Source organism: Haliaeetus leucocephalus, unplaced genomic scaffold (assembly GCF_000737465.1).
Source record: "Haliaeetus leucocephalus isolate CR32 unplaced genomic scaffold, Haliaeetus_leucocephalus-4.0 Scaffold840, whole genome shotgun sequence".
NCBI classification, from domain to species: Eukaryota; Metazoa; Chordata; class Aves; order Accipitriformes; family Accipitridae; genus Haliaeetus; species Haliaeetus leucocephalus.
In genome coordinates, this window is record NW_010973276.1 from 3,681,030 (window position 1) to 3,704,995 (window position 23,966).

The following is a 23,966-nucleotide window of genomic DNA, read 5'->3' on the forward strand; positions in this document are numbered from 1 at the left end:
AAACAAAGCAGTTAGTTAGTTTTTTTTACAAAAGAGATGCTTTGAATTTGCTTGTACATGTATATTTCCTTCTGTTCTGAAAGGCGTGCAATGAGCTGAAATCTATTCACTGCACCACACAGCAATGGTATAAACAGATTCTTCACAAGAGAAGAACAGGAGCAGGCCTCTCATCTGCCAGAATGCAATTAACAAAATGTTCGCTCTTACGGAAATACAGCCACTTGGTGTATTTGTTTAATGAAAGAGCAGTAATAGCTTATGCCAATTCAATAACTAAGACAGCAGCACATGCTTTTCTGTTCTTCCCATAAAGTCTTCAAATAACTGTGATTCAATTTGATATTTTGGAAAGTCTAAAGCCCACAAAATTCCAGAGAAGAGATACCCAGCTGTTTTCTTTTTTCAAATGGATAAACTATTAGACTCCTCCTTTCCAAGATGTGACATACTGAAGTATTTCCAAAATGGACGATAATAGAAGTAATCTGCCTATTCTTTTTGTTGTGCATTTTTCTAATTGATATAATGCACATACAGAAGGAAAGATATTCCACCATTATCTGCATTATACATCTGCAACTAGGGGGAAGCTTGTTCTCCATGTCATGTATTTGTATCAAATAGCCATTTTTCCTCCAACTGATACTCAAAACTATTTTTTAGCTTTGTAAAAAAGTCTGTGTGCTGCAGCATACCTGTTGTAACAGAATAAATACAAAAGGAATCAAATTGCCAATATAAAAATGCATGTTTTAGTAAAAAGTAAGGAAATCAGAACTATAAGAAAAATAAGAGCAAGAAGTAATTCCTCCTCCCACACATCAAGCCCACAGAACTGAAACAGTTTCTAGATTACACAAAGAAGTTCACCCTTCAAAGACCGATGTTGAGAATTCGTACATGAAGCAATGCAACTTTGCTTCAAAAGGTGAGGGAAAACACATGAATTCAAATATTACCTGACAAAAACATGAAGTGTATAAACATGGCAAAAACAAGACAATATGTGTGTTTGAATAATTTAACATTTCTACAGCAATGCAAGTGAAAAGGCATGAATTCTTTTTATATCATTTTAAATGTCAGTGCTGTATACAGAATGTGAAGTGCTTTGAGTCACCGCTGTAAAACCTTTTAGTAACATACTGAAATAAAACTAAACTGCATTTAAAAATAAATGTTCATGTACAGTCTTTAAGTGATTACAGGGTTTAGTAAGGACTGAGGAAATGACTGTAATTCTCCAACACTGGCTCAGTTCTGTACACACAGAAATCAGTCAGCTTACAAAAGCGTCCTGTAAGTCAAAGTTGCCTAGCGTACCAAACTTCTCCTTTACAGCACATGTAATGTCTTATAAACAGACAAATTAATTCAACAACCACAGCAAGAGAAAAGTGCTGCTTTCAGCCACACCCAAGCAACTCCTCCAGACTTCAACAGGAGCGTGAGCCCAAATGGTAGCATACAAACAAGAGAGGAAGACCTTTTCCACAAAGGAGTACAAACCACTGTATTTACAAATCGATCAAGCACACTTAGCCTTGGACAGAATTTAGACATTGTTTTCATCATAAACAGGCTTATTACACACTTCAGATTCTAATGTTTTTAGTTTTAGCAGGACTTTTTTGAAATGAAAGTTGCAAATAACCTCCAACACAGTTAGTCCCTTACACTTAATAAATAAGAAGCATCAATAATCTTCATGGCATTGAGATGCATAGAACTATTAAATGGTTTCAAAGTCTATTTAAAAAAAAAAAAAAGAAGAAAAAAAAAAAAGAAGAAAAAAAAGTCCTTTGTTACTGCAAAAATCATAGTTTGTGTTCTTCAAAGAACGGCCCTAGTGGTATGTTCAAGTGCCAAAACAAGCAGCAGGATGAGAGGCCTTTACTGCATGCCAAACCACTGTTCTTGATCTGCCCACTGAGCTGCTTCACTGTCACTGCCTTCCAAGTCCCCTTCTTCTCCACTTCCCTCCATATCATCCACATCTTCTTCCTGGGTTGCATCTGTTGGACTTTCCTCTTTTTCCATTTTCTGCATTCCTTCTAGTGACTTCTGATCATTCGGATCCAAGCTGAGGAAAATAAGAAAAAGAAAGCATTGTCCTAAAACTTTTTTTTCTTCTTATATTTGGGGGGGAAAGGGGGAAAAAAAAAAAATCTCATCTTCTTGTCTGCACTTCCTATTTAACATCATCAAGAAGTTCAATTTAGTAGATGATGCAACTTCACCTTAGGCTGACCATAACACTGAGTATTAAATGTTTATATAAAACACTTTTGATCCCCAAGAATGCACTTATCTAAACATCACACTCATCCAGACAATACTAATTATAAAGTAACATAAAAGCAGTAAAAAATTTAAATGACTATGACTAAACATATTATATGCAAGCAAAATCAGCTGACATTTAAGATACATAGGTTTATAGTGGACACAGTGTGCTAGATTTAAGGTAAGTTTAACTTGTTGAAATCAAAACATGCTAACATTTAACGTGGTAAAACCCTAAAAATAACAGTTAGGTTACGTTAAATTGAATCACACTATTTAAATTTACTTAATAGCTCATTGTTATATAGCACCTTCTAGTCTAAAAGATGCATGACTATATAGTAACTATAAATAAATCCATACCTTAATCCTTTCGCTAGTCAAGGAATCACATGCCTAGTGACATGTTTAGCATTCATGCAGTTCCTAAATTTTGCACTTCTCAGTTCAAAGCCTTATGACCAACAAATTCATTAACAGGACATCATTGGTATGTTTTTGTTTGTTTGAAGGAAGAATGATACAAAGCTACCTCTGATGCACATCCTAATCAATTAGCAGCTCAACTTTTTACTTAGTCTTGGTTCTTATTAATATACTGCAATCTCAGAGTCTCTGCTTTACCTTAGGGCAATACTGTACTGGTCCATTGCTTCCTGATATTCGTTGACAGCTACAAGAAAGTCTCCCAGTATTCGGTGCAGAACACAATCACTCTGATTAGCCAGTGCATTCCTCAGCAAAGCAATTCCATCTTCATACTTTTGTTCTCTACCTGTTTATATGCAAAACTACAGTTTTAATTAATAGTTTAGATAAATCTCTAAGAAGTCAGAGTGTACACAAAGAGCTATCACAACACAAGATTATTTCTTCCTTCAGAACTGTCAGCATGGGGGATAGTAGTGATACACTTTTTGCAAGATTAACTCTGAACGATGGCTTTTTATTGCAACAACCACTACACTCACAATTACATATACTTTGAAGTCAAAACATTTTGTCTGCAATTGTTTTAAGTGCTGGTGTAATATCAGTTGCTAGATGAAATTAATTACCATGATTCTTCCTTCAGGACAGAACTGATAAATCCCTGGGCTGTAACATCACTATTATATTCTTCACATCAATGAGGCTGCAGAACACTCTTCCATGTAAAACAGTATGCTTTAAGTAAGTCGACATGGGAGAAAAAAAGGAACTTACTAAGAAGTTCTGCTTTCTTTACCACAGCTTTAATGTAATCAGGTCTTTGCGTTAGCGCTTTGTCCAATAATGTTTTTGCTTTTTCCTGCGTGACTGGGTCTTCGAGACAGACTGTCGCTAATAGAGTGAGTGTCTGTGCATTTGCTCCCAGAGTTTTATACACATTATTTGCCATTACCATAGCTTCACGGATGCTGTTGGATGCTAGGTAACATTCGATGAGACCTGATGATATAAAAAGGAAAACAATTCCGCTTCTGAGTTAGCACTACAGACACTCACCCCTCCTCAATTAATTGCACTTAGTAGCACTTGGACTCCAAACACCTGACACTCCAATAAGCAAATACAAATTGCAATTGAGAAAGTGACGCTATACCCAACATTTTTTAAAGTACAAAGATGTCAAAGAAACATGCAAATAGGGAAATTTGGACACAAATATTAAAATGGCACAGAGCTCTACAGGGAACCTAAGACAAAGGGAGATGGATGACCATCTCCCAGGACCAACATCTGACAAAAGACTAAGTTGTGACATGTTAACACAATTCTTCCTTAATTGCAAGAGAAGCAAAAGTATTCAAGCAAATATAAAACTGCATTACAGTACTTCTAAATGCATGCCTTTCACTTTAGCAGGGAATCTACAGCACTGTGCCCACCACAAAGTACAATATATGGAACTGGAAAAGCCAGGAGAATCAGATTACCGCTCTCCATTTTGAATTAAAAAAAAACAACAAACCCACTCAAAATTTCACTGCTAAGTATTACAGCACAACCAGTTTGCTTTTACTTAACCAATAATTGCACAGAAGACAGACAAGTACCACTGAAAAAAAAATCTGAGAACCAGGAAATCCTAAGAGAATAGACCCTAGAACGCGTCACCATATTACAAACTGGTGCAAGGTTTAACACCTCTCATACAATGCTTTTGTATATTTTCATAAGCCTACATTTTAACATATCCATTCTACAGATAATTGACTTAATCACTTTTATTTATGGGGAGGTACTAAAAAAAAACAAACCAAAACCAAAAAAAACCCCTAAGTATACCTAATCTAAGATTTTTGTCCAATTCCAGTACTGAAATATTAATACTTCACCTGGACTCTTCATGACTCACTATTTACTTGAAGCTGCTGCCAAGATCAACAAGATTTAAATACACATGACAAAAGTATGACAAAATGACGCCCCCAGTGGAACTAACCATACAGTTAATGTCATCATCCAAGAGTGATCTGCTCAAAACACCCAAGTCTGTTTATACAGAGATTAAACAAAACAAAAAACAACAAAAAAAGTCCTTTTTGAAAATCATTCTTAGAAATACATGCATTCTCTAGTATCCCTCATCTGACCACTTCCAGCAGAGCTTTATAGGTTTTCGGGTAATAATAATTTATTTACTAGGAAGTCAGCAGGAGAAAAGAACTCCTGCCTATTCCCTTGCCTAACCATCACCATCATGACACCAACTTTCACACAAACCCAGTACTGTACATGTGAGTAGCTTAACTTCACCCACCTTCATAGCAATCCAGCCTGCAAGGCGCAAGGCGTATTGCTTCACGGAAGTGTATAATTGCTTCTTGTACTCGGCCCATATTCCTAAGAGCAGCTCCTTTCAGCAGGAGAGCTTGAACACTGTTACTATTAAGCTGGATAGCTTTGGCTCCTAAATATAAGGCACGAGAGTATCGTTTACTGTAGAAACTGTGACACCTATGGAAAGACAAGAGAGATTGTAAACATGTACTGCCTGTGGTGCCAGTGCACGTTCATAGAGGTTTAAAAGCAGAAGAAAAAAAAAAAGTAGTAAAAAAAAAAAGAAATTACAGGCAACTGTTGAACTTCTTGCATTTGAAGTTAAGAATTTATGTTCAGGAAAAAAACAACTCTTCAGGAGTTTAAAAAAAAAGGCAGTATGAAGATTAACTTTTACAGCTATTTAATATATCATTATTATTGCAGAGGTGTGGTAACTCTAATAGATTTAAACATACAGAAAACAACCAAAATAGATATTTATGGATAGCTAATTGAAGTTACCCCAAGGACAGAATAGATAGGATATAAAAGCAGCTTCTGAACAAAAAAGCCGAATCCACTGTATCAACTGTAATCCACCGCATGCAGCAAATCAAGAGCTGAGGTAAGAAAGGAAAGAAAACAACTTACCCAGATACCACCCAGGGTTCCGCATGTTGATCAGAAATATTGAAGAGACGGCAGCCCAAGTTCTCCACATCCTCTAGTCGACCTTCACGTGCCAATAAATAACCATATACATCCATTCCTAAAGTTTGAAGATCAATCATCAAGAAATGGAAAGCTCATTCTCAAAACAAAAAAACAAAAACAAAACCACAAACACCTACTTTACACTGTGCAACTACCAGTAACTGTTCAAGATACAGAGCTTCTGAATGTAAATTCTAAATTGAAAGCCGGGTACAACAACATACAACATTCCACTGCATGCTTGATTGCATGCAGCTGCTACTCTAAAGTTACTCATCACATCGTTACACTAGGTAAACTTTCTTTCAGGATTTACTCACCTTTTATTAGGTAAGGATCCAACATTTGTGCTTGTTCAAATTTTAGAATAGAGTTTTTATTATCTCCAGCTCTGAAATACAGGTCTGCTAAGCTCCCCAGTAAGTCTACATTATCCCTCAGTAATGACTTTTTCTCTAAAGAGCTTTAAGAGGAAAAAAAATGCCTGTTATTTATATAGTGCCATTGTAAGTATAATTATATATAAATATTAAAATATTATTTGATTACATCATGCTCTTTGAACTCTTACCAAATGGTGTTTATTGCTCTTGTATTATCTCCAGTATGGACAAAAGCATATGCCTTGATCCACACGGAAAGCCAATCCAAGTTAGGAATACTCTGAATTACATTGATTGTCATGGAGGCCACTTCTGCACCTTTCACCGACAGCGAGAGCAAGCCTATTCAGAATGGTATATACATCAATTTCAGCCACCGTAAACTACTATTAATACAAATTAATTGTCTGAAGACAAGAAACTCCATCCTTTGACAAGCATAAACAAGGAACTTGTTACAATGCTTTTGCATAACGTAGGCATTACATATTACATGCAAATGCAAGACAGTTACCTAGTCCCAAGCATAATTCAAATTATAATACTGTTTAATACTGAAATACCAAGTGTGCAGACACGTACCTAGTATGGCATCAAGTGCTAAAGGGCACTGCCTTAGTACTTCTTTGTAGCTCGTAACAGATGAGCGTTCTTGACCTGCTTTCTTGTACAGATTGGCCAACATCATATTGATCTACAAGCAATAGAAATGTTGGTAGATTCAAGTATGAGAAAGGAGAAATCTAAGAAAAGGTCACAACTTTGTCTTCAAGCATGCCTGCCTCCCTCCCTCCTGTTCTGGGAAGGAGATAAAATTACCTGCTCTTCTTCCGAGAACACTGTAGTAGCATATAGTATAAAATTAAAACTGTTGCTCCTTGCTGAGTCCAAAGATAAAAGTTACATTCTTTTGTGTTTGCATAGTGCATCTTGAAATCTCACTGTTTTGCACACAAGAAGTCAAAAGATGGGCAAGCGTTTATATAGGATGCCAAGAGGGACCTGTATATCCATTACATTAGCCTTCTTTCAGTTGATCTCTCCATATCAATGGAAGTCTTTGAGAGAATTAGCTTAGGAAGGCAGAGAAAGTTTCTATTTAGCTTCTGAATGAAGTCACAATTGATAAAAGAACAGAAATTATTTGAGCTCTACACAACAAAAGTAGCTGGTTTCTGCTACAATACTTTATTTTATTAGTGTGTATAGGTAAAAAGTTTGCTTTTCTCAATCTTTTCTTCTTTTTCTGTTCCATAAGTTGGTCTTTGAACAGAACACTTTGACGTTACTAGAGTCTAAGCCATGTACACTGTTAGCACACTACAGGAATACTGTTAACATGAAACATAGTTGATTGACCTGATGTGCTCATTAATCTTTTAAGCCCTTATGACATAATAAAGCCAGCAAGCAAAGACTCAACGTATTTGACACTGCAGACCACAATGGGATCTAAATATTTAACATTATCTAAACTGTTACTAAAAAGGATGAAAAGATTTTAAAAGATGGAGCACTGGCATTCCTTCTACTTGCCAAAGTCTTCGGCCGTTCAAGGATCTCACATTGCTCAAACTATACAATAAGACGTGAAGTGCCATTCCATACACATTCTGAGTTCAAGAGTATATTAAAACACTTGCTCAGTTTGAGCAATCACAATTTAGCAAGTTATGTTGACTGGCTAATAGTGAAGACACCACAGAACAGTCAACCTTGTGAGACAACTAAGCTACAAGTCTCCCCTCCAGCTTGAGCAGGTGACAGCGTGCCTTTCCTGTCCAGTGATACACAACTCTTCCACAGAGACTAGGACTCCACTTTGTGGTTACAGCCAGGCAAAGTACATTAATTTAAACAATTGCTTTGGCTCTCACATTCACATGTTTGACTCAGAACTGCAGAAGATTATTCAGTCAGGTGTCTGGCAATTGCTTACTAACTTGCAGTAACTCAGCTGTTTGCAATCACATAAATTTTTCTCCTGGTAGATGCTTTTGTTTAGAACAGCCATTATTCTTTGCCCCATGAAAACTATTCATGATAACATGCAAAGAAGAACTATTGAATGGATGATACAGATTTCAAGCCTTATGTATGGATATACAAATACTTCGCAAACTTCTAGAATAAAAAAAAAAAGTGTTTCTACATCCTTGTACACAAGCACAATCCTGTACCGTCTGTGTGCAGTACTAAAGAGTTAACCAAGTAATTCACATGAATTAATAAAGAGGCACAGAAACATTTAACTCTTTTCACTGTTTCTGAATTCCTTCTAACAGAGGGAATAAAAAATTTGTCTGATTTTAAAGAAAAAAGGCCAAATAAACTAAACTAATTTAAACATGAGGAAGTGTTTCCAAACAACATTTAACTAATACAAAAGCAAATACCAAGACGCAATGCCATTATACCTACAGGCTACATTCATTTTTGACCAGATGCTGGCCTACAGATTCAAGATAGACTGACCAAGGACTTGTGATGAATGTCTGCCAGAACTAACCTTTGGGGTCCTCTGTCTGGAAGGAATCCCATCCAGAATAGCAATGGCATCTTTATCTTGCTTCAGCATTGTGTAACATTCAGCCATTTTGTATTTCACTTCAATTTCTGATGGTAAACACTGAAAAAAAATATTTAAGTACAATGCTGGTTTAGTCAGGTAAAAAAATTTGTCTTCATTAAACACTTAAACTATGTTAAAAAAAATCTAGTGCAAGAAAGTTAACAACGCAACCTACTGCTAACTCATAAGCTCCTGTCTTCAAATGAAAAGCATGAACTACACATACAGAAAAATCTCATGTTCGAGAACGTATTAAGTTTTGCATTAGAAAAAACCACTGATATTTTCAAAACAAATTAGCCTTAAATGTCAGGTTTATTTGACATGATAAATCCACAATCTAAGGTATGTAAAAGACATGTAGATGTGTTGCTTAGGGACATGGTTTAGTGGTGGACTTTGGTAGTGTTAGGTTAAACGGTTGGACTTGATGATCTTAAGGTCTTTTCCAACCTAAATGATTCTATGATTTTATGAATATTGAGTCAGCAACATTAATTGTAAGGGGCAACGTGATCGCTTTATGCAGCACATTAGTCAATTTTTAAATACCTGGCTTTGGGGAGTTGATGCAGCATTCCCAGTAGAAGGTCTTACTTTTGAAGTTTTACTTAATGCTTTTTTCTGCTGCAAGGCCATTGTATACTTACTTACAGCATTTCTATATTCTTTATCATGGAAGAGAGAGTCTGCATGGTATACAAGGAGCTGGTATTTCTGAGATGGTGAAAACAGTTCCCTAGAAGAAATGCAAACAGAAATGCTGAGATCAGCTAACTGCATAAGAATGAAAGCCTTACAGATCCAAAGTATTTGCAGCTTTTGTTTGTCTGGCTTCAACTTCCAGTTGCTGCTGCTGCTTCCTTACTACACTGGAAGGGCCCTTGGGTAACAGGTACTACCTCCTCACAAAGGGATTATCTCACCCATTTCTTTTATCTGCATACAAACAAATGTAACAGCCACTCCTGACAGGTCATCAGTAACATCTTATGTTTAGCTGCTTGGCCACTGCTTTCCATAATGGAGCAGCCCCCATCCTCCCCATAACAAACCACAAATTGTCAATGTCCATTAAAGGACATTTTGTTTGAATGGACTCAAGCTTACAAGGCAACCCAGCTTATTATACAGCTATCCTGGTCCTAATCCACATGTTCCTACATTTTACAAACGGCATTTATAACACTTCCAGTATGTTTGCAGAAGTGTTGAAGAGCTAAGGGTTTCAGAAAGGGATTGTGGCTTCAATTAGTATGTCAAAACCCATCCAAAATGTAAAACAACGCCTTACAGCAAAGCCCTGAAAAATAAAGGGAATCACTTCGAGTCGGGGGAAAAGCCCTGACCTACACAGGGCACCCCTGGAAGGAGAAAATCGCTCCACCTCTCCCAAGACGCTCATGTTGTACCGTGTACCCCGAAGGGTACGGGCTGCGCTGCTCATGCTGAACCCCGGACAAAGGCGAGCTGACAGGGCCGGGGACAGGAGCCGGGGGCCCGCACCGCAAAGCCCGGCAGGACGGACAGCTCCAACAGCGAGCCCCCTTCCTTCCCCCCCGCCACCCTGCGAGGTCCCGCCTGACCTCTCCCTCAGCACCACCGGTCCTGTCAGCCCGCAGCCAGCCGGCGCGCCCTCCCCCGGGAGGGCCACTCACGGGTTATTGCCGCTCATCGTGAGGAGAAGCCCGCTGAGGAGCCGCACGTTCGAGTGCAGCCCGGCGGATGCCATCTCTCGTACATGCTCCACCACGCTCATACCGGCGGCGGAAAACCGCGGAGCCGAAGGAACAGACGGCAAAGAAGCAGACAACGCCGCCGCCCGCCGGCACTCCAAAATGGCGCCACCGGGGGGTCCTCGCGCGCCGCCGCCTACAGGCGCCCGCGACACTGCCTTCATGGCCGACGAGCGGCCCGACAGGCGGGAGGAAGGGCAGCCCGGGACGGTGCGCGCCGCGCCAGGCCCCCGGCAGCCCCGCGCCTGCGCAGCGTCGGGGCGGAAGAGGCGTCGTTGACAGCTGAGGGAGCGGGGGGGCGTTAGGAGTCGGCGGCCTTTTACACAGGGTTGGAGCAGTCCCTTCGGGGCTCAGGGTCGTTTTATGGAAGAGACGCACTCCCTGTGCCTGCACAGCACTTGAGTCTGGTCCTTTTTTTCCTGAGACTTTATTATCTGCTGGCTGCGGCAGCTAAATGTGACAGGTATTGGAGATAACGAAGCTCCTGCCTATAAAAGTAGGTGATTGAGAAGAAAGACCCTTCAAAACGTAGATTTCTTCTGGGCCACAATCAGGGGAAACGCCTCACTAGGGCTGCCGTTAACTACAAGGCATAGACTGAAAGGAGAGATGAATTTTTTTTTCCCCTTTATTACAAAAAGAATGCAAAACATGGCTATCCTTCTATTACTACTACTACAAATCAAATCGGTGGGAGCTTTCAGTTTGAACACGCCATCACTACTGCCTGCAGAGGAATACACCTCTCAAAAGCCAAGCATGCCAAGCAGCAAAACGTTACTAGCACTGGACTTAAGCAACAGAACACTGTTGGTGCTGTGTGGTGACAGGAAAACAAGCATTGCAAAGAAGGAAACAGACAATTCGGAATAAATGGAACTTGGATTTGCAGGTCTTCAAGAAGTCATCTGACTGATCAAAACAGTCACAGCATCTTGTGATGGTTGTGTTTGACTGAATCTGCCATCACAAAGGCAGCCTCAGACTAAGCTGTATGTAATCTGCCTGCATTACCCTTTGAAGGCATTTTAGTACAATGGAGCGCTGCTCTGCAAAGGCAGACCTGCTGAATAACTAGGTACATTGCCGCAAACTACAGCTCCTGTATTAATCTCATCTTCAGTGGGAATGATTCACTTCCTTCTGGTTACCATTACACAATAATGATGGTCTTTTCACAAAAAAAAATATCTCTGATTTGTTTGAAGGCTATCCATGAGACATAAAGTAGTTACCACATTCATTACAAGCTAAGTTTATTGAAAACAAGGTAAAAATCACTGCACTTGACAACACAGCGTGAGAGGTATGTTTTCCGTGGACATACGATGCTGAGACTCTAGCCAGTAGAGCAATTACACAGCTCCCCCTACCCCACAGGTAAGCCCATTTCTTCTCTTAAATACAAGCCCTGTTTTAAATGCTAGCTGTAGCCACTGATAATAAAGCAGCTTGCATCTGAAACAGCATGTTAGAAATCACTTATTAAGCACCAGCTTAATAATATTTGCTTACGCTACTCAAATTATCTTTTTGCTCTCCCTCCCTCTATCCCTCATTGACTGGTTTGTTGGTTTTTTTTCTTCATAAACACTTAATTCTTTCTTGGTACAAAATGTATCCAAAACAAAGGCAAAATACTTAAACACCTTGCTGTGGAAATGCTTAATGTTGCTGCTACTTTGCCTCTTCACTGCCCAGGACCTGACAGACTCTTGTTCATGAACTGTCTCTTCACAAAGCAGATCCACCACTGCAGAAGGAAGTACAAAGTCAGAAAATACGCAAAAGCGGTTTCCATGCAATAAACCAAATAGTGACTTCAAAGTATTCAACCTCTGACAAATAACAAGTGTCAAGGCTCCAGTTTTGCACATACAGTTTTCCACACCGGTTTCTACTGGAATTTAGGTGAACAAGAGGACAGGAGTGGACCCAATGAATTTATAATATAGGACTTTGAATTAAAGCTGGACATTCTACCTTCTCTTATTTCTATTATTTTATTTTTACTGCTTATTCCAGTATAATTATAAACACTAGACTTGTAGCCTAAGTAATTTCAATACTAAATGCAGTCACATTTGCACATGAAACATATGATCAGTCAGGAGGCAATTCATTCATTGATTAGCTATTTTTGTTAATCTGGGTATGAGGCAGAATGGTCTACTTCAAAGAAGCTATCAAATCAGAACCTCCTGGGAAGATAAACAGCGTCTCTCATGCCTGTGAATTTCCATTTGAAAACCCAGCCAACAGCACATGTGCAATACTTTGAAGAGTTGAACCAGACACCACTTATTACTGTCCTGCTTTTTAAAGTAACCCAAATTGGCATTCGCTGTCTTACCACATTACAGATTAAATTTATTGATAACTTGCAGCCTGCTATTTCACTAGCCACGTAAAACCAGTGAAGCTTGCACCGAAGTTACCCACACCTACCCCATCATCTCACTTCTCTCCACATATTTCTGAAAAAACCACACCAAGCCTCTCATTAAATCTGTGATGATCGCACTAAACCCTTACCTTACTAGGCTTGTCACTTTGAGGATCAAATACTTTTTCACAAAGGCGAAGACCAGTTTCTTGCCTCAGCTGCTGCAGGTAGGCCCTCATCACCTCTGAAACACAGCACAGGAAAAACCAGCATAAACTGAGGCAGCACCAAGTCAAACTGAATTTAACAGGGAAGCATCAGATATCACTGCTGAAAGCAGAAAGTGAGTTTTCACATCTGCAGGTATTTGTCGGCTGGCTGAGTTGCTTTGCTCAATTTACAGCCATACTTGGGATTTTTATGCTATTTGTACCAGTAAAAAGGATCATCCAAACTGTTTTCTTCTCTCAGTTACCTTTGCTCATTATTGTGGGCTTCCTATTCTGCCAGTGCAGCAGTTGGCTTGGGCCCCATTACAGGGTTTATCTAGTGATTATGTTGACGCAAAAGGCAGACTCAGACCCCTATTAATTTGTTCTGTTGGATCTGTGGATCCAGGGGAATCACTAGGCCCCCGAGGCCAGAAAATCCAGCTTCTGCTGCCCTCAGAAGACAGAACTGCAGATTTAGAAGATTCAGTTTTAACAGTAATTTTTCTAGTTGCAGTCACAAAAAAGCAGCTAGTAAAGAATGAGCCCAAGGAAGCCTTCAGAGGTCCTGGATTAGCCTTACCTTCCTCCTGCTTGTTGGCAGGTTTGGCATAAATGGCATTAAGTGGAAAGCCAGGCTCCCCAGGAATTGGGAAGTTAGTGATTCCTAGTGTGTACATTTCTTTCTCTCCTTGGCCTTTGGAGTTACACTGCAAGAACCAGGCAAACAATGGATTAACAGTTATAAACAAAACTGATGGAGCATTAAACTCAAATATTTTACCATCTGTAACACATAAAAACCCATCAAGAATAGCAACACAGCATCTCTTCGGAGATCCACAGCCTTGGAGTATCTGTGGCTCTGACAGCTAAGACTGGGGTGAACAAGGTTATTTGTGCCACTGGGAGGAGAATATCAGCAAACCCTTCCCTGAGTACAATCCCCAGAACAGACTGAGTGTCCCTCCTGCACAGAAATTTACTTTTCTTACCTTTTGCAGCTTTTTCAAGCACTCAGAAATGTAGAGGGTTACGTAGATCAGCGTTCTGTCAGCCTCATTCTGCAAAACAAGAGCAAGCACAGAGCCCAGCCACTCTTAGATTAAGGGAGACTTTATGCAACTGATAAAAGTTTGAAAGAAGAATAAGTTCAAGACATTTTGGCCTATAATTTCCCCAGGAGAGAGGGACTTGCAATTCATGACATTTACCCAACTTTAAAAATTAAGTGGGAGGAAGAGGAGTTTTTGTTATCTAGCAGAATTACTTCATTGAAAATAAATGTATATTCACAGCACCAACCCTCCAAAAAACTACTATATGCACAGTATCTCAAAAAATTACCTTAATTTCATAATTTTTGAAGAAAACATTAGCTTTGAAGTAGTAGATGGCTTCATCTATAATATCTGTGTCCTTAGCTAACAAAAAAGAAATACAGAGTTAAACAGTGCACCATTACGCTACATTTGGTCGTAACTTTTACTCACTGAAATACATAAATAAGGATTATTGCAAAGGCAAAACCTTGGCATTTACAAAAAGCAGATGACAACACTATGTAACAGAAAACAGTTGTTGCTGTGTGAAACACTGGTGAGCTCAGACCGTAATATTTAAGCTTCCTACTCTTAGCAGGAGCTTTAACTCCCTTCTCCTCCCCCATGATTTCTCACTTCACAAACGGCAGCAATTCAGCAGTTCCCCACTTTTCTACCAGTTGAGTAACTCAACAGAGTTTTAACAGCATAAAAGTCTTCTCAGGACACAAAAATGTTTTTAGAGAAAGGACAACACCACAATCAGACAAACTTCATTATCCGCTTCAGAAAAAAGGAAGGGTGAGCAGACCACACACTGGTAAGCTTAGTTGTGACTTTCACCTGCTTTCGCTACTATCCGAGACTGCTTAAATCCAGAAACATTTCCTTTCTCAAACTGAACTGCTACACTACCGGGGGACAACATGCCTGGGAGGTGCTACCTCACATGCTAAAGGGGAATCCGTACCAGCATGCCTGTGGACCCTGTTGGGATACCCATAACTTCATTTCAATTTCTGAATCCCCGTACCCTAAAGTGCTGCCTGTCCTTCAACTGCAGACCCAAAGCCTAAGTTCTCTGTAGCTAAACCTCCACTTCCTCTGACAGCAGAGGGTTCACACCGCCACGTCCTCCGCAAAACCTACTGAAGAACACAGTGAGACACAGGAGGAAGCACGAGAACAGTTACTGTAGGCTTTAATTACAGAAACAACTGATTTAGCTGGAGCACGGTGCGTATTTATCTGTGCATAATTACTTTCTACGATTTGTACAACTTAAGTATTTGAGAACTTTTTTCCTCCTCTATAAACTGCAAAGCACTCCACTTCCAACCCGTGACTCCTCTCGTCACTCTTGCTAGGGCTGGCTTGGAGCAAACCGTGAGATGATGATGAGCTATATACAGGCAGGTTTTCAGAGATTATTATAAACTTACTTTCCCGAGGTGCTGGGCCTTTGAACTGGCTTCTGATGGGTAACAGCGCCATGTTCCCAATTAGCTTTGTGTCGGAGTCCATTAAAGTTGAGTGGTAAGCCTACAGACAGGGGGGAAGGCTGGTTATTAATGCTACTGAAAACAAACCTCTCCATGTCCAATCACGTGTCCCCCATGTCTTCATGAAAGAGGAGTCAGTCGAGTTCATTAGTGATGCTTCCAGCAATTTTTCCTTGCACAAACAATCGCTGTTTTCTAATTAGCACCAGATCACAGCGCCATTCTGATGAAGACCATGAAGTATCATCACTGGCACCATTTATGGTTGCGGTGGTGGGAGACAGAATAAAATTGGTACGGCTGGTCTGCAGGTGTTGCTTCATCCCCAGGCTGCCTAACCCCATTCTGCACAGCACCAAGGGGGTAACAGCCCTGCTCTCCGGCCTAAGTTATGGGGTGCTGCATAGTTCACTGAAAGTTAGCTGGCCATTAAAAAAGATTATATTTTATTTCCATGTCTAGCTAGTAATATTAGCTAATAATAAATAAAGCCAGGCTTAACACATATCCACACACTCAGAAAAGGACCTTTCTGTGCACTCTAAAACTGGCCTAAGGGAAAAAAAAAAATCTTTCTGCATATGATAGATTATTCCTGGGAAACCGACTTTTAACAACTGATGAGTTTGCTTTTAGGCACTTTCCAAACATTCCCACTGTGCCGTGCCAGGCCACTGGGAATCCTTCACCTCCTCACAGCCGAGGTCTTGCAGGGGGGGAGAGGGGGATCCAAATGGGGGGGGTGGTGTGGTGTAAAAAGCATCCCCTAACAGAAAAGCGATTTATTTCAACCAGAGGAAGGTGGTGTGAACAAAACCAGAACAAAGCACAGCTTTTACCACCCTCTCCCTCGCTGGAGCCGAGCGCTGCCACCCTCCCGGCTGCGGGCGGCTCCCCGGCAGGAGGAGGAAGAGGAAGAGGAGGGCGCTGGCCTTCCACCAGCCTCCCATTAACAGCAACTCCCTGCTCTCAGCAGGGCTCCCCACACTCTGCAGCCCCTTCTTCTTCCCCCACGCAGCTGCCCGTGGCCGGACCCCGACAGCAGAGCCCTCTTCCCTCAGCCCAGGTCCCCCCCCCAAGCCCCCTCCCCGGCCTGGCCCCTCTGCCCCAAGCCCTGCTGCCCTCTCTCCCCGCCATGAAGGGGCAGAGCCAAGCGCCGGCCGCGAAGCCCCCCTCACCGGCATCTCGAAGGGCAGGCTGTAATTCGGCGGGGCCGGGCAGGGAGGGAGCAGAGAGAAGCTGGCAGCAAACCTTCCTCCTCTGCCTGCGCTGCAGGAAATGAGGCAGCAGAGGCGGTGCGAGGAGGGGAAGCGGGAGCCGAGGCCTGCGGCGTGCACCGCCCCGAGAGCGCGGCCAGCGCGGGCAAGCGGGTCTGGAAAGCGCGCTCAGATGGGGGCTTGTTTGCTCTTCCCCCCCTTCTGCCTTTGCTGCGGCCGGCGCTGCAGGTAACCCCTTCTTGGACCCTGCGTGCCGCCCTTTTGGGTGCCAGCCACCCTGACATCTTGCTTCCTCGCTGGCAGAGGCGAGCTCCTGTCCCGGGCGAGGGTCAGCACTTGACAAGAGCGCGGGTGGGGATGCTTTGCTCGCAGCCGGTTTTCTCTCCTGGGTGTTTGCAGCAGTCCTGCGCATCGCTTGCTCTGACCTGGCTGTGCGTCCAAAGGTGTTGCGTTTGGAGGGATGCAATATTTTTAAGGTGTGCGCTCTTGTTAGTATCAAGCCACGACCTTTTGCGTGACCCAGCATGCTGAATTTGTCCCCTGCTAAATGACTTATGGCATGAGTCAGGGAGGAAAAATGAGGAGCTATGGAAGGTGAGTCAACATAATCTAACTGCAGGGCTGGGATTTGTCCTTTTGTCACGCCACAAGCGTGACTCGTCCCAAGGATGTGCCAGTCTGGAGATGAGTTAAGCCACCAAAGTTTTCCCAATGTTTGCATGGTTTAATTCAGCCAGATCAGGTCCTGCCGTGATGCGATCAGCTCCGTGTGGGCATAAGGACTTGCCCCATCATGAGGTTAACCTACACCGTGACTATTAACACCCAAATATATACAGGGATTTTGGCCCCATGTTTTAAAGCTCTGAAGAGCTGATTTTTTTTCACCTCTTCCTGGTGACCGCAATGACTATCTTGAAACTGAGGTCTCAGCATTCACTAATTGCCTGGAGCTGGGAGTAAGGTTTTAGGAATGCTGAGTATCACGAGACTTGTAGAGGTCATAAGGCTGGCAATTTTTGGAAACCTGGCTTTGAAAAACCCTTTTAATAGCTCTTGGGTGACATCTTATTACCCATTTTTTCTTTGTTACCATTTAAAAGTTCCCATGCGATCCTCCCTGACGTCCACGTATGGATTCTGGGGAGCCCTTTTCCTCTACATGTGCAGGATTTGCTGGTCTGTTGAACCCCTCTGCCTCTTCTGGTTCTGCTTTGGAAAAAGCAGATCTTTACTTCAAAAATAAGCACCTTATCAACTGTATGACAATTTAACCATTTATTTAAACAGACATGAAGAACAACCCTACTGATGAGTAAAAAAAAAAATTACACCTTCCCGACTAGAAGCAAGAAACTACAAAACTAAACGGTGCCAAGCTGCTATTATAGCCCAGGTTTAGGTAACTGCAGTTGCCTCCAAGTATTCAATCCTTGATTTGGTTTCCATTAAGGGGTATCCTTGCACTCAGACATCAACTAACTAAGCAAGCTGCTCCTACAAAATGACATCAATTGTTCTTACTCTACTGAAATATCTGGCTGCTCGTATGTTCTGAGGATGGGGTTAATTTCTAATACATGAACTATGTATTATATATAGACATGATATGCCTACATATAGGCGTTCACTGATGTTTAGCATTTCATAACCATGAGGCCCTTTTTGATAAATATTTTAATCCAAGGACACCATGAGTAAATGTCATTCCATAGGGTTAAGGAAAAGGAAAGGTTGATACATACTTTGACATGAGCAGCAGAGAAGCACATCCTGAAATCTAGCTGAATACAGCTAATAAATTGGTCTAAGATGTTTTAGGAGAAGCAATAAAACATATTTTGAAACACTCAAGACGACCCAGGAACACCTGTATATATAAAAGAACTATAAACAGTGAGGGGTAAATTCAGCTGTACACTTTCACATATGGCTTGAATTATCTGATTATCAACAGTCTGTTAACAGCTACATCCAATTCAAAAATTGATGCTACTTCCCTGAAAAATTCCTAGGACAGTTTTTACATGCCTTTATTTCCTTAGGTGATTATGTTCTTTGGAGATAATGGGCTGAAGTTTTGCTTCTCTGAATAGGTCACATAGTAGGGGTATGAGTTCTCTATTCAGGACAAGAAGGAGCTTGCTTAATGGTTGCTGAATTGTTCATTAACTAACACACTTTTTAAAGTGACTGCACAAGACCATCACTGAAATCTATTTAAGCTTATTTTATTTAAGTGTTGTGCTGTGTTCAAGATGTTATCAATGTATCAAGTACTTAAAGTCACATCAAGTTGTACAAAAACCAGCCTTAAGAAGGTTTAAAACCTGGGCTCTTCCAAAGTGAATGTAAAATACTCATGTTTTTTAAGAAGGGTGAGATACCACCCACTGACCAGATGTCCCTTTGAAGCTGCCAGTAATTTCTTCACCTGATACAGGTTCAGTTCATGAAATACAATTTTCACCCTTTAGAACAATTCTTTCTCTCAGCTAATAATGAAACTAATTAATTACTCAGTAGTTGAGAGAAATATCTGTAACATACTTGTATTTGCCTTTGCCTCTTTTGCAAATTACTAGATTTTGTTCAAGCATTCCTATGCTTAAATGAGATACATCTGTATGTGGGGAACTTTGGTAGGTACTAATGCTAGCCTATGTATTTTATAACACACACATAAGAATAAAAAATGTTTATTAAAATAGTTATGAGGTCATATAACTCACTTTTCACTATAAATTTTAGTTATCTTACAGACAAAACAGAAGTAGCTTTGTGTGGATTTTTTTTTACATGTTTAAACTTCTTTTTCTCTTTTACTTTTTTTTTGTTTTTAACAGAAGCAGGGTATTTTCCTCCCATTTTTGAACATACAGCTTTTACTCATCCACATGATCTTGAAAGTATTCATCCACAAGAGCAGATTTATCTTCTTCGCATTCCTGCCAAAAAGAAAACAAAAAAGGTAGAACCTGACTTTTCCCTAGTGGCTGTTGTACATTGTCTGTTCTGTGATGCTTTATTTTAGAAACCACAACAGGAACAATCTCTAATATGGTTCCATAAAACATGCAGCACAACTTTCTGAAAAGCAATCTGTTTCTAGAGCTATCAAAATTGTATAGGTCAAAATCTAGATCCAGGTATTCTGCATACTTAAGAGTACAAAACTGAATTAAAAAATGGAATAAAAGCACTGGACTTGTTCCTTAGGATTTATGAGCTGAATAATAAAACTAGTCCCGGGCTTGGAACAGATTTTAACACAGCAGTCTTCTATCATGTATTTTACACGATAGATTAGGAATAAATTCTATGTCTCATATACAACACATGGGTTCAACATAGGAATTACCAGGGGAGTTTGAACAGTCATGCAGGAAGAAATCTTAGTGATCTTAATGGTCCTTTCTGACCTTTGAAGTTTAAAATGCCATTATTTTTGAAAACCAAAGCATTACTTTTAAACACAACCATTTGATCAGTCTGCATATGCAAGATGATATTAAAGAATTTTACTTTTGTAATAGTAAATGAACACAATGTAAGCATTGTCACTAAAAGACAATAGCTTATTTTGAACCATACTAAGACAATAATTTATTAGCAAGGCAAAGAACATATTTATATTACAACTGATATTACGGATCCTTTTTAAATTTTCATCTTACCATCAGAAGTACCTTACCTTTGGTTCTTTAAATTCAAGATCTTCTCCATACTGAATGGTGAAGTCTATGTGCTGCAGAACTATATTTATACTTTCCTCATCAGAGCGATCAAAAGGTAGAAATCGAACCATACCATAGTCATCAATCTAGAGAAAGGATTCAAAGGGCATTAGTAAGAAAACACAGTAAATTAGTTCTCAAATCACTCTAAGCCCCTTCCTTAAACCAAACTTAAATATTCCTTGTCTGGACTGCTAAAATACCATTTAAATCCCTGCTGCAAATCAGTGGCAATTCCCCACTCAGAACCCCTGGTTATCAGTCCTAATTTCTACACAGTAGCTAAAGCTGCTTTCCAAAATTGATAACAGAACAGAATTCACAGGAAACTTAGTGGCTACAATCCAAATATTAGTATCAAGAATCTTATGCTAATCTGAAAAAAATCAAAAGCTGAGTTAAAACAGGCAAAAAGTAAAATGCTCAAGTGCCTGAGAATCTTTGAGATCCTGGCTTTGTTAATTAAGTCTGGTAGGTAAATACATAGTTTTGGGGTGAGGAGGGGAGAATTATTACGGTACATACAGTATGTATAACAGCAATTAAGTCAGCAACCATACAGTATGGTTTATAAATACAGGACTAAATTTAGGGGTAGTCATTAAAATGCAATATACCTACCAATCCACATATAGATTTAGTCAGCTTTTTAAACATTTTGCTTTTCAATATATTTGTAGAATCTTCAATCATAGAATACATATCTGGATCTAAGTACCTGGGAAGAAATAAAGCCATCATTAACACTGAAAGAATCCTTGGCCACAGAGCAAATGAATCATTGTGCTTTGAGACAGCTACCAAAACCATTTATCATTCTGTGATCTGAATAAACTAACTTCCTATCAGGAGAACTTAAAATGTTTAAAACCAGTTTTTTTAAGTATTTGAAAGTCTCAGATTACAACTGCTAGTAGAAACAACTGAAGCATTTTTTATTTTCTTTTTGCTAATATACTTGTATAGTCAAGAAAGCTTTGAGGAAGACCACGGGGAAAAACTTTTAATTTTGTAATTTTAGCACAAATGTAAAAGTAACACATAAGTAATTCAGTATGTTCAGTATCAGAAAAACTGACAGGATCACCTCCGGTTTAGGTTTTGAAGTACAGTACCCTGGAATGTCATTCAGAATGACATAAGTGATTCAAGATAATTATTTACAGAAAAATCCAGACACATGTACAAACATGGAGCTAGCCTTCTGTCTCTGACTAAATTGTAAGCATCTGGTCCAGACTTAAAGACTATGTTCGATATAAAACAAATGCATCTTCTCCATTCCAAAAGTATGTTTTAACTGTGGGAAACGCTTTGAGTGAAGTTCACCTTCAGATATTAAACTACAGAGTAAGTAATTTTTTTGGAACTTACTTTTCTATTTCCTTCTTGGCCTTCTTGCTCAGCAAATCCATTTTGGTCATGATGTTAATCTGTGGAATCTCTAACGATATCATTGCACTGAGTGCTGCCAGAATTCCAGAGATAAACTTAAGGAATATGAAAAATGATGTAGTTAAGTACAGAAAAAAATACAAACGTGCAGGACACTCTACCACAGACCAAATCTAGTGAATATATGAAACATGGACATGAGGCCAAGTGGGGAGTCCTTATCTCTGTTGGAAAAGGGAGGTGCGGAGCTTCCCATCTGCCATCTTATTTCCAGAGCTTCCAATCTGGATCTGCCACTGAAAAGGCCATTACAAAACTCAAAGCCGGTCTTGGAATTCTTACTGCTAGACAGGGAAAGTGGTCTGCTCTCTCTCCAGATCTGAGAAAGCTCTCAGAATCACAGAAAAATTTAGGTTGGAAGGGACTTTTAGAAGTTATCTGGTTCATACAACTGCTCAAACCAGAGCCAGCTTCAAAGTCAGATCAGGTTGCTCAGGGCTTTTGCCTAGTCAAGTTTTGAGTAACTCCATGAACGTACACTACACAATCTCTCTGTGCCCCTGTTCCAGCCTGACCACTCTTGCAGTGCTGGATTTTTTTCTTTATATCCAACTGGAGTTTTCTTTGCTGCAACCTGTGTCTGAGGCAGCTGAAGACAGCAATCAGCCCTCCCCCGGCCTAGAGTTCTTCCCTCTTGGCTAAACAAACCTAGCTCCCTAAATTGCTCAGATTTCCTGTTCTTTATCAATCTTAACTCTTACAACAGATTTCAAATGGATACCTTAAAAGATTCCACCATAAACTGAGAATCCACAAGAAAAACTCCACAGACGCGGAATTCCCACTGCTGAAGCTGCTCCACCAGCTGTTTCATCACTGGCAGATGTGTATAGAGTTCGATCTGACCTAGGGCACACTTAGGATATTAGTACGCAGAAATGTGAAGCTAACAGGAACAGTTCACAGTTATCAATTATATAGACAGGGCTGTTGCACTTAATATAAATAAAAGCTGATAAAGAAAGTATTCTCCTTCTTTTCAGACAACTCTGACTGTATTTGGGTGAACTTATACTGGTGAAGTGGAAAAAGAAAGAAAAGGGTTTTCCTCTTCCCGTGACCTCCAGTGAGCGTTAGTTAGCAGCTGCCATAGTGTTCCCACACCATATGATGCTGTCAGATGTCAGTGCAGTCACCCAGACTAGCGTGGGACCACTTCTGAAACATCTGAAAGTGACTCTGACAACTGTTAATAATGCAAAAAGAATAACGTGTGAACAATTACAACCAACAGAACAGAAGTACTGCAAATTTCATAGTGCACATGAAGAACGATACCAAAACATGGACATTTGTTTACCTGGGCAATCAAACAATATATAGTCATCCTCCACATGCCCAAGGCTTTCCTCTAGCCAGTTAAAGTTATTGGCAAAGTATTCCATGCAAAACACCAAGCCGCCATTGGGACCAAACCTTAAGGATTCATCTTCCATGACGTCGTCCACTTCGATTAACTCACGGATGTCTGGAACAACGAGGCGGTTTTAGTGCCGTTCGCTTACCAAGGGTGACCGCAGGCAGCCTCCCGCCGCTCCCGCCGCTCACCTGCCATGACGGGGTAGCTGAAGAGCTCGGCCGCCGGGTCCAGGTTGACCACCTGCACGGCGCGGCCCAGCGCCTCGCAGTGCTGCACCATGGTGGCGCAGTACGTGCTCTGCAAAGCACACGCAGGCCGTCAGGCACCGACCGACCGACCGCGCCGCTGTCGCCTCCCCGCCGCCTCCCACCCCCCGGCCTCACCTTCCCGCTGCCCGCCGGGCCCATCACCAGCTGCGCGTACCGCGGCATGGCGGCGGGCGGGCGTGCGGCCTCCCCGCAAGGGCGAAGCGGCGGTAACTGGCCGCTCCGGCGCCCCGTAGCTCGCCTGGTCACGCGCCCCGGGTAGCCTATGGCTCGCACGCTTGAGACAGCTGGCTCAAACCGCGCGCACCGTCACGCCCCTCCCCGTCACGCCCCTCCCCGTCACGCCCCT

The 23,966-nt window shown here is 40.9% G+C and overlaps 3 protein-coding genes across 7 annotated transcripts; all 3 read right to left on the minus strand.

The window, feature by feature from the left end:
- Positions 1-816: 816 nt before the first annotated feature.
- Positions 817-10,538, minus strand: ANAPC7 (anaphase promoting complex subunit 7). Of its 2 annotated transcripts, XM_010582201.1 has the most exons (11): positions 10,365-10,538; positions 9,259-9,445; positions 8,644-8,763; positions 6,717-6,828; positions 6,323-6,476; positions 6,072-6,214; positions 5,689-5,806; positions 5,036-5,232; positions 3,496-3,720; positions 2,914-3,064; positions 817-2,086 (listed from the first exon to the last, which is right to left on the minus strand). In XM_010582201.1, the coding sequence occupies exons 1-11, from the start codon at positions 10,463-10,465 to the stop codon at positions 1,897-1,899; spliced, it is 1,698 nt and encodes a 565-aa protein (XP_010580503.1). In that variant the 5' UTR covers positions 10,466-10,538; the 3' UTR covers positions 817-1,896. The 2 variants fall into 2 exon arrangements, with proteins under 2 accessions (XP_010580503.1, XP_010580504.1); XM_010582202.1 differs by lacking the exon at positions 9,259-9,445 and having other exon boundaries at positions 10,365-10,440.
- Positions 9,381-16,896, minus strand: ARPC3 (actin related protein 2/3 complex, subunit 3, 21kDa). 2 transcript variants are annotated; one of them, XM_010582200.1, is made up of 8 exons: positions 16,761-16,846; positions 15,523-15,622; positions 14,385-14,461; positions 14,033-14,101; positions 13,621-13,747; positions 12,978-13,072; positions 12,092-12,195; positions 9,381-9,445 (listed from the first exon to the last, which is right to left on the minus strand). In XM_010582200.1, exons 1-7 carry the CDS (start codon positions 16,764-16,766, stop codon positions 12,133-12,135), a joined length of 537 nt encoding a protein of 178 aa, XP_010580502.1. In that variant the 5' UTR covers positions 16,767-16,846; the 3' UTR covers positions 9,381-9,445; positions 12,092-12,132. The 2 variants fall into 2 exon arrangements, with proteins under 2 accessions (XP_010580502.1, XP_010580501.1); XM_010582199.1 differs by lacking the exon at positions 9,381-9,445 and having other exon boundaries at positions 11,674-12,195; positions 16,761-16,896.
- A 2,746-nt stretch (positions 16,897-19,642) lies between these two features.
- Positions 19,643-23,929, minus strand: GPN3 (GPN-loop GTPase 3). Of its 3 annotated transcripts, none has more exons than XM_010582205.1 (8): positions 23,775-23,929; positions 23,540-23,648; positions 23,292-23,459; positions 22,713-22,837; positions 21,911-22,026; positions 21,158-21,254; positions 20,494-20,622; positions 19,643-19,747 (listed from the first exon to the last, which is right to left on the minus strand). In XM_010582205.1, the coding sequence occupies exons 2-8, from the start codon at positions 23,628-23,630 to the stop codon at positions 19,685-19,687; spliced, it is 789 nt and encodes a 262-aa protein (XP_010580507.1). In that variant the 5' UTR covers positions 23,631-23,648; positions 23,775-23,929; the 3' UTR covers positions 19,643-19,684. The 3 variants fall into 3 exon arrangements, with proteins under 3 accessions (XP_010580507.1, XP_010580506.1, XP_010580508.1); XM_010582204.1 differs by having other exon boundaries at positions 23,735-23,929; XM_010582206.1 differs by lacking the exon at positions 23,292-23,459 and having other exon boundaries at positions 23,735-23,929.
- Positions 23,930-23,966: the final 37 nt, after the last annotated feature.

What these genes read in the sequence shown, in the direction of transcription:
- ANAPC7 (XM_010582201.1), bottom strand. Translation starts at nt 10,465, where the DNA reads ATGAGCGTGGTGGAGCATGTACGAGAGATGGCATCCGCCGGGCTGCAC. An exon ending in CCAGACAGAGGACCCCAAAG is followed by an intron (nt 6,829 to 8,643) that starts GTTAGTTCTGGC and finishes TATTGCTTGTAG; the next exon opens with ATCAATATGATGTTGGCCAA. An exon ending in CAGTACAGTATTGCCCTAAG is followed by an intron (nt 2,087 to 2,913) that starts GTAAAGCAGAGA and finishes TATTTTCCTCAG; the next exon opens with CTTGGATCCGAATGATCAGA.
- GPN3 (XM_010582204.1), bottom strand. Translation starts at nt 23,782, where the DNA reads ATGCCGCGGTACGCGCAGCTGGTGATGGGCCCGGCGGGCAGCGGGAAG. An exon ending in GCCAAGAAGGAAATAGAAAA is followed by an intron (nt 21,255 to 21,910) that starts GTAAGTTCCAAA and finishes ATTTCTTCCCAG; the next exon opens with GTACTTAGATCCAGATATGT. An exon ending in CTAAATCTATATGTGGATTG is followed by an intron (nt 20,623 to 21,157) that starts GTAGGTATATTG and finishes TCCTTTCTCTAG; the next exon opens with ATTGATGACTATGGTATGGT.
- ARPC3 (XM_010582200.1), bottom strand. An exon ending in AGGCCCAGCACCTCGGGAAA is followed by an intron (nt 14,462 to 15,522) that starts GTAAGTTTATAA and finishes CTTTTTTGTTAG; the next exon opens with CTAAGGACACAGATATTATA. An exon ending in TGCCAACAAGCAGGAGGAAG is followed by an intron (nt 13,073 to 13,620) that starts GTAAGGCTAATC and finishes GCTGTGTTTCAG; the next exon opens with AGGTGATGAGGGCCTACCTG.